At 35.1% G+C, this 12,495-nt stretch overlaps 1 protein-coding gene across 2 annotated transcripts in view; it reads left to right on the forward strand.

The window, feature by feature from the left end:
* Positions 1–466: 466 nt before the first annotated feature.
* Positions 467–12,495, forward strand: part of LOC149086271 (tubulin polymerization-promoting protein homolog) — a 38,758-nt gene continuing 26,729 nt past the window's right edge. Inside the window, exon 1 of one of the 2 annotated variants that reach the window (XM_089232298.1) lies at positions 467–848. Coding sequence is in view for 1 of the 2 variants with exons in the window: in XM_089232297.1 (XP_089088423.1) it covers positions 11,666–11,728 (63 nt within the window). In the remaining variant the exon portion in view is untranslated. Of the gene's footprint in view, positions 849–11,567; positions 11,729–12,495 lie in introns of those variants that run through there. The other variant, XM_089232297.1, reaches the window with a different exon arrangement.

Here is a 12,495-nt window from a genome sequence, read left to right on the forward strand (position 1 = left end):
TTTGAACTTTTTCTGAGAGCCGCAGATAAACGATGACTAGGGCAAGTGAGCCGCGTTTGACATAGATTTAAGAACCACTACCCCCAACTTGTTTGATACATGCTTTCGGAATGTGGGAAAGCACGCAATTCTATCGCTTCATTCATTCTTTTCTCTAATCGTATTTCAATATTTTTTAGGTAAAAATTGCCGGTGCGCCACATTTGGTCCACAGGTCATACATTGAAGACCCCTGCTTTGTTAATCATTTAAAATGAAAATTTATTTTTGAACTCGGACGGCAGCACCGAATATTTTACAGCTGCGTGAGTCATCTCATCCGATACGTATCAATAGTTCTTTCCCCCTCCCACCTACCATCGGAATCACACGGATGGTAGTGGCATCACGATCCGACGGGGATGACATCATCTCTTCATCCCCCACCTCCCATCGAAGTACGAGCGCCCTCTAGTAGCAGCGTTGGTTACCAACCACCCCCGCTTGCGGAGTTGGTTTTTGTTTTTCTCCCTCTCGCCTCAGTATCATCCCTTACCCAGCTGGAGAGTAATAATAAGAGACAAGCGGATTTATCGCACTTGTCTCTTCTCTCTTACGTGTTTGTTTATCTCCGCATTTATAGAGCCTAATTGAGGAATTAACCCTTGGAAAAATTACAGCACAGATCCTGCCACTCAGACCAACTCGTACATTCGTCAACAACTCGGTCCAAGTCTGAAATTTTCACTCCTCGCAGGTGTTTTTTCCTCGGATATAATAAATTTTTCCGAGGAGAGAGAAAACGGTGCTCATTCCTCTTCATCCTTCTTCGAACATCATTTTGGTCATCTTTAGATCTCTCCGTAAAGGTGAATATAATTTATTTTATGTATATTTACAGGATTATTATTATTATTTTAAATATAGTGTTTATTGTTTTATGTGTGACCCCCTTTGGTGTTCTAGGTTCCTCGGTGCCCTGGGAGTATTTTGGGTGCGTCCTTTTGTACTGCGCACGCTCCCGCTGTTTGTTTTATTTTGCCATCATCCGTTCTTTGGTTGTATTTGTCAGGTGTATTGTTTGACGTGTTGTGTTATTTACCTCATATACCACTCGAAAGTATTTCAGTAATTTACCTTATTTAGTGGTATTTTAATTATTGTTTTGGATTGAAAGAGGCTTATGCATCAGTCTAATGGACATGTTACTCTACAACAATGGTTTTTGTTCAGATATCTCCTTTGATATGTAATGAGTTTTAATATAAAAATGAGTTTTTGTTATTAATCTTATTCCTTCAAGAACTTTCAATTGTTACGCAAAAACATAATTTTCATTCTTGTTCCAAAAGCGGAATTCCCATCGTTATTTCAAACACAATTTTCTCATTTTTGTTCCCAGCTACTCCAATAATAGAATTTTTGCTGTTATTCAAAAAAAAAAAAAAAATAGAATTTAAAGTGCTACCTACTTTATGAATACAATAAATTGTTATTTTTATTCCAAATATAGAATTTCCTTTGCTACTTCTAAAGTGGAATCTCCATTGTTTCTCTCAAAATTTGAATTCCCAGTTACTCCAACAATTCGATTCTCATTTTCACTCCAACGTTGGAATTTTTGGTTAGTTCTAAAATAAAATTATCATTGTTATTCCAATGATAGAATTTTCATTTTTATTTCAAAAATTAAAGTTTTCATTATATTCTTTCGGAATATAATTCTCATTATTACTCCAAAAATAGAATTCTCATTGTTACTCCAGCAGTATAATTCTCTTTGTTACTCCAAAAATAGAATTCTCTTTGTTACTCCAAAAATAGAATTCTCTTTGTTACTCCAAAAATAGAATTCTCATTGTTACTCCAACAATACATTTCTAATTTTTAAATTCGAACAATGCGATTCTTACTGTTATTCCAAAAGTATAATTTCCATTGCTACTCCAACAATGTAATTCCTACTTTTTTACTCGAACGATTGAATTTTTACTGCCCATCCAAAAACAGAACTTGCATTTTTTGTTGTGTGCTCAAAAAAAATTTTTTTTTCATTATTATACTCCAATAATATAATTTTCATTGTTACTAAAACAGTTCAATTCTGATTTTTATTCCAACAATAGAATTTTTACTGTGGTTCAGAAATAAAATTTTTATTGTTGCTTCAATAATTTATTATATAAATAATAAAGTATTTATTGTTTTATGTGCAACTCCCTTTGGTGTTGTGTTCTAGGTTCCTCGGTACCCTTTCGGGTAAGCCCTTTCGTACTGCGCGCGCTCCCGTGTTTGTTTTATTTTGCCATCATCCATTCTTTTGTTGTATTTTTGTCAGGTGGATTGTTTGAAGTGTTATATTATTTACCTCATGTACCGCTTGCAAATGTTTCGATAACCTTATTCGGTGGTTTTCCAATTACAGTTATTCTTTGGTAATGAAAGAGACCTATTCATAAATCTAATGGACCTGCTACTCGTTGGCAATGTTTTTGCTCGAAAATATTTCCTGTATACATGTATAATGGGTAGAGATACGTAAATTTCGCAAACGAAGAGGATAGGATATTGTGCATTTATTGGCAAAAATAAATAAAATTTTGGATGAAAATTTGGCGTTCATCTCCACGAAAAAAATACAAATAGAACCCCAAAACCCCCACTTTGCGTACGCCAATGATCGCATATATTTCGTAAAAACGAAAATTATGTTTACCTAATAATGGGTCTCAATATTAAAACGGAGAGAGAAAATATTTTTTTATTCCTTCAAGTGCTTTCATTTGTTACGCAAAACATACTTTTCATTCTCTAAAGTGGAATTCCCATTTGTTTCTTCAACTATATAATTCTGATATTTACTGGAACAATAGATTATTTACTGGAACTCTCGAGGAATAAAATTTTTACCGAAACTCAAAAAATAGAATTTTCAGCCTCACTAGAACAATAAAATTCTCATTTATACTCCAACAGTAAAATTTTTATTGTCAATTCAGATATACGCGTAATTTTTATTGTCGCGCCAAAAATAGAATTTCTATTGTTACTCCAAATATAGAATTTTCATTGTTTTGCTCAAAAAATATAATTTCCATTCTCACTCCAACAACATATATTATGTAATTCCCATTATCACTCCAACTATATAATTTCCATTATTATTCCAACATTATGATTCATATTTTTACTCCAACAATATAATTTTTACCGTCACAAAAAATAGAATTTTCATTGTAACTTCAACAATTCAATTCTCGCTTTTATTTCAATAACGTATTTGTTCAAAATAATTCAATTTGTTCAACAACTTGTTTTTTCAAAAATGGAATTTTCAGTGTTTTACGAACAATAAAATTCTCATTTTTATTCCAACAATGAAATTTTTACTGCTACTCAAAAAATAAAAATCTCATTGTTGCAGCAACAATACATAATTCTCATTTTTATTCAAAGAATAAATCTTTGCTGTTGATTTAATAATATTTTCATTGTTACTCAATCAATACAATTCTAATTTTCATTACAACAATATAACTCTTTTTTTTTATATCACTACTCCGGAAACATAATTTCATTGTTTTTTCCAAAAATGCAGTTTGCATTGTTTCTCTAAATATAGAATTCCCAGTTACTCCACAACTATTCAATTCTCATTATTATTCCAACAATGGAAATTCTACTGTCACTCCAAAACTAACTCATTTTTACTCGAACAATAGAAATTTTACTTACTTTCAACAGATGGTCATATCCCCCCCACCTCTCCAATCCTGGGATATTCCAAGAAAAACCTTGAAAAATCTCATTGCTAAAAATTCTCACTATGCATACCTTCTAATATGTATATTAAAGAAAATATCACATTAAAAATAATTCTTATATACGTAATTAGAAAATAAAGATTTGCATTTTCCAAAACGACATGCATATTTAAAATTTTGTTTATGTTTGAAAACTACTCATATGGTTATAAATATAATAATATATGATAAATTATTATATAAATATGAATGCTTAAAAGAATTATATGCATATCGAAAAACATTCTCACATTTTGAATAAAGTCGTATGTTTGAAATTAAAATTTTCATATTTAGAACTTGATATGCATAAAGATTCTAATACGTATGTTTATAAAAACTCTGATATGTATATTTAAGACATTCCCATATGCATACGTAAAAATACCCGCATTAAAAAAATTGTTTCGTATTGAAAATTGAAATTTGCGTAATTTAAAAAATCTGATTACATTAAATTAAAAGATTTTTTGCTTATTCAAAAACGATTCTAATGCTCATGTTAAAAAAATTCTTATATGTGTAATAAAAAATATTGTTATACGCATAATAAAAAAATCCAGTATGCATTTTATGAAAGAAATCCAATATGTGTATTTAAAAGAATTCTAAAAGTAACAAAAACTCTTTTATAATATATTTCGTTAATGAATTCGCAGATGATGTGAAGCTAATGTTGGGTAGTCGGGAATCCAAGCGATAGGGAGATGCTTCTGACAAACTTGCAGCATGAGCTAATGGATGGAGAATGACGTTTAGCGTTGATAAGCGCATGGTCGCTCATTTTGGTTCTAACAACTCACGTTTCTCTAACGAGTTGAATTGTGTCACTATCCCGAATGCAACAAGTCACCGATTTGGGAATTCTCATTGACGATCGGCTTAGGTTTTCTGAACATTTTTCAGCGGTGGTCAAAAAAGAATAGAATGATCGGTTTCATTTTCAAAAAGGTCTCTTCGCGTTCTCCTAAAGTCATTTTTCCGCTTTTCCGAGGCTTAGTTCGTCCTGGACTGGAGTATGCTGTAATGTTTTGGAAACCAGACTCACAGAGGGACATATACTTGGTTGAAGCGGGTGCAAAGAAGAGCTACGCGTGTCCTTATTGGCACACTGGGCCTGAGTTATGAAGAGGGACTTCATTTCTTGAATATGTTTACGTTGGATGAACGCAGTTACCAGGGGGATATGATCGAAGTGCTCAAAATTTTCAATGGAATTGATAGGGTGGACCATGAGTTATTAATACATTGTCAATCTGCTGCGACAAAGGGACTCCTAACGGACAATTCGAGGTTGGGGTGTCGCAGGGAGTTTTTCACTAAGTAGCCGTTCAAGTATTACGTCATCATCGATGGGGGGGAGGGGTTTTCCGATTTGCTGACTTTTGATGACAAGGGGGGAGGGGGGTTTGGATAATGCTTACATCATCAACTACCCTTTATAAAAATATGAGTTAGGATTCAGAGGGGCAGAGCTGATGACGAAATTTTGCTGACAAGGGGGGGGGAGGGGGGGTCAAAAATGGCTAAACATTTGCTTACGTAATACTTGAACGGCCCCTAATGAGGTTGTTAATAAATGAAATAGCTTGCCCCCGAGGGTCACACTTTTGAAAAGAAGGACGATAAATATAGTGGAATAGATCGAAAAGCTAGAACTAAGACAACCATAATCTTTTTATGGGCAGTGCATTTATTATATTATTACTTTTTTGGTGATATGCTTTTATATTTTGTATTTTGGTTATATTTGACATCCATATCTTTCATGGACATAATTTTTCAGCCACCTCGTTAGGCAATTTGCCTGTTGTGGCATTTCTATTTTTCCCTCACATAAAGCCTTTTACAAATACAAGACCACAACAGGCAAAATGCCCAACGAGGTGGCTGAGAAAAAGATGCCCATAACAAATCAGGATGTCATATATTTCTAAAATACAGCAACCCAATTAAAAATGCAATCACAAAAATTATAAACAATATATATATACACATGATAAAATATTATACAATGCCCATAAAGAATAGCTTTTATGTGAGGGAAATATCTTACTTATGGTTGTCTTATTCTAAGTATGGATAGAGCTTCTCGATTTACCTCAACATGTTGATCGTGTTTATTTTTAAGCATGTCAATTGTGTTAGAATTTATTACCTCCGCGTGCAAGCTATTCTATTTATTAACAACCCTATTAGGGGCCGTTCAATTATTACGTAAGCAAATTTTTAGCCATTTCTGACCCCCTCCCCCCCCCCCTTGTCGGCAAAATTTCGTCATCAGCTCTGCCCCTCTGAATCCAACTCATCTTTTCATAAAGGTTGGTTGATGACGTAAGCATTATCCAAACCCCTTCCCCCCCTTGTCATCAAAAGTCAGCCAATCGGAAACCCCCTCCCTTACCCCCCCCCCCCCCATTGATGATGACGTAATACTTGATCGGCCCCTTAGAGAAAAATTCCCTGCGATACCATAACCTCGCATTGTCCCTTACCAATCGATACTGGTGTCCCGGTGCAAAATCACTTGATTGACGGTGAATTAATAAATCATGGTCCATCCTATCCATACCGTTGAAAATTTTGAACACTTCGATCATATCTCCCCGACATCTGCGTCCATCCAATGAAAACATATTCAAAAAATGAAGTCTCTCTTCGCCGCATGTGCCAGCGAGGACACGCGTAGCTCTTCTCTGCACCCCCTTCAACCCTCCGTGTTCTCCCTATGTCCTTCCGTATGTATCCAAAACCTTACAGCATACTCCAGTCCAGGACGTAATAAGCCTCGAAAAAGCGGAAGAATGACTTTAGGAGAACACGAAGAGACCTTTTTGAAAATGAAACCGATCATTCTATTCACTTTTTTTTTACCACCGCTGAACAATGTTCAGAAAACCCAAGCCGATCGTCAATGAGAATTCCCAAATCGGTGACCCTAGTTGCATCCGGGATAATGACACCATTCAACTCGTAAGAGAACCGTGGCTTGTTCGAACCAAAATGAGCGACCATGCACTTGTCAATCGTAAAAAGATTCTAGTAGTCACGTTTAAAAAATTCTAATAATTTCTAATAGAAATTTTCTTATTAAGATCATTAGTAGCAAAAAGTTTTATGAATGGCTTTTTAATTTGTTCTCAATTTCAGAGTTACGAGTCTTCAATGACAAATTATCTTCTAATGTAATTCTAATATATGCATTCCTAAAACGATTCTAATGAGCATGTTTAAAAAATTTAGATATATATATGTGAAAATTTCTGTTATATACTATATGAAATTAAAAAAAGTCTGATATGTATATTGAAGACATTATAATAAGCATATTAGAGAAAATTCTCACAATGAAAGAAACTTCTTGCATGCGTATTAAAAAATAAAATTGGCTTATTTAAAAAACTCTTTTAATTTAAAAAAAATTAAAAGATTCTAATCGACGCATTTAGAAAATTCTTATACGGTATGCAGTCATGTACATAAAGTATTTCGAAATCTGCATCAATGCTCAAATTAAATATAAAAACATCCAAATATGCATATTCAAAACTTCCGAATATGTATATTAAGTTGGACTCGGAAGGTATGAAACAGCGGTTGCAGAAGAAACAAAAAAATGGGTTAATAGGGGGTATGGTCTCCTCTTGCAGCGTGATTTCATACTTGAAATAAGGCAGTTTATCATTTCCTGTGGCAATTGGTCCCACTCGTTCAGCAACGCTGTTTTCATTCCCTGGATGGTTCCCGGAGGGGGGTTGCAATTGCCCTTCCCAGAGCGTCTCAGACATGCTCTATAGGGTTAAGGTCTGGAGATCTGGCTGGCCAATCCATCCGGCGAATATCCTCACTCTCTAGAAAATCGTCGAGCAGAAGAGCTCTATGTGGCCTCGCGTTATCGTCCATTAAAATGAACTCAGGGCCAACTGCAGCCCTGAAAAGGCGAACATAGTGCTCCAAGACCTCATCCCTATACCTCACACCAGTCACAGTGCCTCTTTCAAAGACATGGATAGGTGGGCGACCATCCAACATGATGCCTGCCCAGACCATTAAACCTCCTCCGCCATAATGGTCGATTTCGCGGACATTTGAGGGTAAGTAGTGGGTCCTTGGTTCTCTCCATATGAACGTACGGCGAGAATCGGTGCTTAGGCTGAACCGGGACTCATCAGTGAAGAGAACGGTCGCCCATTGATCCATACTCCAATCTCTATGCTTTCTGCACCATGATAAACGGATTCTCCTGTCCGTAGAAGTGAGCGGGACGCAAACATCAGGTCTTCTTGCAAACACCCCTCTCTCATGAAGTCTTGTGGAAACAATCACCCTCCCTTGATACACGGGTTCCTGTGTCTGCATATAAGTTAGACACGGCAATGGGCGTTAAATTGAACTCTCTACAAATATGGACTTGAGATTGGCCTGCTTCTAGACTCCTCACAATTCTTCACCTCATTCCATCATGTAAACGTTTGTGGTTACTCATTTTTACTGTTACAATTTGAAATTAACCGATTGCTGCGAAATAACACCAAGAAATTCGCAGAGGTGTGCTAGCGAACGAAATGCGTCTTAACTTACGCGCGCTTATAAAGCCTGTTTCTCTACTGGCTCCGCCTACACACACGTGTACGCTTACGTATTTGACGTACAAGATTTGCATTTTTGTCTAGAAGAGATATATATATATAAATAAAATTCCCAGAAAATTTTCTGGTATGCGTATTGGAGAAATTCTAATGGGCATAATGAAGAAATTCTCGCGAATAAAAATTATTCTTTTATACGTATTTATTATTACTAGTATTCAGCTAGTAATCCGACTATATTTCTTATTACTTTTCTATAAAATGGTACTGGAGTGAACTTTAATAACATTTTTTGATGAATAGTGTCCCAAAATAGTAAAAAAAAAATTAATTTCTGACTGCCCATGTCATTTTCTATGAAAACGTCATTTTTGTATTAAATTTTAACCATCTATTTAGCCCCGTGTTACATTTATATTTTGAGCTTGTTTTGGCACTAATGCTTCTAGCAATTTCTTAAACACTCAATTTTTACTTGTTCATCAAGTTTCTATTATTACCAACAGAATGACTCAAAAGTATACGTTTCATATTTCTTGACACGACATGCAAGAACGGTTGTTTACCCTTGCATTTTGGAGAGAAATACCATGTGTGGAAAAGATATATTGTTGTGCATTCTTCAACAATGATGGAAAAATGAGTTGGCAAGCAAATGTCATTTCTAAACAAATCACATCTATGTAAATGTCATATAAATACAGTATGTTCCTGAAGTGCAACATCCCATGCTTTTTAAATATTGACAATATATATATATATATTAAAAGTATTCAGGATACCTCATTTGTTTGATATTACCCTTCAAAATTTTTCTCCTCTGAATATTTCAATGCTTGCCAGTTAAATGATTAAGCAAGATTCATGTAATATTCAAAACACGATTTCAAAAAATTGTATGAATGAAATGTTTTGTTATTTTCACAGTACAATTGGCTATTAGTTATGCAGGTTATGAACCGAAATTCGAAGGACTATAGTGTACTCGTAAGTACACCCAGGGACGGCCTTAGGTATTTTGCGTCTGGATGCAAAAACAGTTTTTCAGCCCTCTAAAACGAAGGGGGGGGGGGTTCGCACTCTCCCAGTGTATTGACGTGCACAAATGGGAGTTTTTGGGGCTGAAACACTCCTCCCATCCCTCGAACCGAGATTACGATGTATTTTTACAGTAAAAAAGTAACTTCCCCGGGAAGAGATACAATGTGGTACCCTCCCCCGAAAAATCTTGCTTACGTTACTGCCTCAGTGTACATGACATCCTGATGTACACCAGGGCTTCATATCCCGGGCCACAGCCAGATAGTCCTTCTAGCAACAATGCATTGTAAATCCTCTGTGATTAATTTTAAAAGAATTTAGCGCCTCTTCTGGTCCAACACTAGACCCAAATGCACCATTTTCTTGACTTGGGAAGTGGGGGGGGGGGGATGTTGAGACCCTAAGCCAGAAGGTTCGATGTCTGGATTTTAGATGTATTGGACAGAGTTTTAAGCTATTGTGTGCTTCTTTTGAAAAGCCAAGGTCTACTGGCCGCCTGGCAGTCGAGTGGTTAAGGAACTAGCTTCTCACTGTGCAGGTCTGGGTTCGAGCATGGATGTCTACCAACCTAATACCAACAAATTCCCTGGACGGATCATGCTGATCCCTTGAGAATACGTGAAGATCACGTTGTTATTATAAAAGAAAAATGTAAATTTTTTTGGTCCGGTTTTTTGTGCTTCTAAAATTTAGCGGCCCAGTACGGCCGCACCCTTCACACCTGCCTATATCCGGCCCTGGTTACACTCAAATCTGTTGATGCATGTGTCAATGTTTTGAAATTTCATTCCACATATCGTGTATAAAACACTGCAATTGGACAAATGCATGTGATAGACCTTAGATTTTGGTTCATAACTTTTAAGAATATATGACAGAATATCGCATTAAAATTTTTAATGATACAATCGATAGATTTTTGGAAATCATGTTTCAAACTCATAAGTAAAATGTGAAAGAAATAGCATTCTTCGTGAAACACGTTTAAAGTTTTTATTCACGGATTACTTGTGCGTAAAAATGCAACAATATGAAGTAGGCATTACTTCAGATCCAAGCGTCGTATAAAAAAAGTCTGTTTTAGAATCACTGAATAAAATCTAAAAATAAGTAAAAATCGATATTTTCTTCCAAAATGATGTTTTCATCATCGTTGGATATCTTAAACAATAAAAATTTGTATATTTGAGCACATTTGAGAAATTCTAATACGTGTATTTGAAAATTTTTAATATTTTTCAATCTATTGGAGGAATTCTAATATGCTTGTAAACGTGCGTTCTCCATAAAGTTTACGTTAGAGCGAAGAATGGTATAAATGAAGTTTTCTCGTACTATTCCAAAAAAAAAAAAAACACGTTTGTGAATCTGTTGACTTGTTTTTCTAACACAAAGTCATTGAAGTGTGTAATCGCGGTTAAGTCAACTGAAACTTTTTTCTTTTGCCGTATTTGCAAGTAAACACTTCATCCGGGAATCGAGATTCATTCTCTCAGTGACGAAACATTGTGACGTTCTGAATTTAGAATCGCGTAGTCATCCCATTGAGTTTTGCGTACTACTACAATAACAACGGAATCAACACTTTATCACGTGAGGGTGTGCCTTTGCTTCGGAAGCTCATTACGATATTGTCATCGAGGGTGGTCGACGGGAACCACCGGAGATTGACCAATACCAAAGTTATGTAGCTTTCTTCCGCCAATTGACCGATCGATAAGAAATTTTTACCGTTATATCGCTCGGTACCACGCGCCACAACACGACTGTGGGAATTACTAAAAACCAAGCCCTTTTTTTTTTTTCATCATCTTGCCATATACGCTACTGAAGAGCGTTGAACCTCATGCACACCTCGCACCAATCGATTTGACATCCAACTTGGGAATCGCCAGGGTAACGCTACCATTAAGCCTACCACCATCAACTTAACAACCATCTATGCAGTTAAAGTTCGGGTCTCGTTTTTCCACCCCCTCAAAATAAATGCGCAAAAAAAAACTTCCGTAAACATACCACGTGACTCAACATGAGAAAATGTTAGGGGAGGGGCAATATGTGCACATGCGATATTTAATAATGTATGTAATTGAATATGCACCGCGTGGGTTCAATAACTCTTGATGCCTTTTTTTTGAGTGTGTGTGAGGCTTCATAACGCGCTCGGGGTCGCATTATACGCGGTCCGTTGAGTCCGAGCAATTTATAATATTAACATTATTCCTGAGGACTCTCAATAATTTACCCACTAACATGCAGAGATTTATACTTTTCCGCAAATTGAAGACAATTTCTAGGTTCTGCATTTCAGATCAGGTAAGAATTATTACGATAATTGGTATACGATAGATATAAACCTATTGTCATTAATCATCGATACACTGTATCGCGACGCGTATATATCTCTTTTGAACAAGGGTCGCGTGGCTCCCGGGTCACATCTGACTCTTGAAGCTTTTTGCAGTGGCCCGCGAACTAAAAGGTTTACGTAGTTTTATGGAATTTATATAAATACTGAAAAAAACCTCAACGAAAAATATGTATTAGAATTAATAAATAATAATTTTAGAACTTTTTTTTTAGAAAAAATTTCAGAGTTAATGAAATGAGTTTCAGAATTAATGAGAGAAATTTTTTCATAACTATGGAAATAAAATAATTTCAGAATTGGTGAAAAAAAGTTATTTTTTCCAATTCATGGAAATTCATAATTATTGAAAAATATATATATTTCTAGAATTATTTTGAAAAAATATTTTCAGAATTAATTGAAAATATTTCTAGAATTAATTGAAAATATTTCTAGAGTTAATTAAAAATTAGTTATAAAAGAAATTTAAAGATTATAATATTAAGAGTTGAAAATTTTATTTTTTAAAGTTATTTGCCAATAACTTTTTTCCAAGTTATTGGAAGAAATTATTTCCCCAATTACTGAAAAGAATATTTTTCAGACTTAATTAAAAATAATTTCGAAGTATTGAAAGAAATGTTTACAGAATTATTGAAAGGAATATTTCCAGATTAAGTGAAAGGAATATTTCCAGGTTAAGTGAAAGGAATGTTTCCAGAATTAATGAAAA

Source organism: Pholcus phalangioides, unplaced genomic scaffold (assembly GCF_987345545.1).
Source record: "Pholcus phalangioides strain wild (caught in Gottingen) unplaced genomic scaffold, Ppha-v1.0 ptg000005l_1, whole genome shotgun sequence".
NCBI classification, from domain to species: Eukaryota; Metazoa; Arthropoda; class Arachnida; order Araneae; family Pholcidae; genus Pholcus; species Pholcus phalangioides.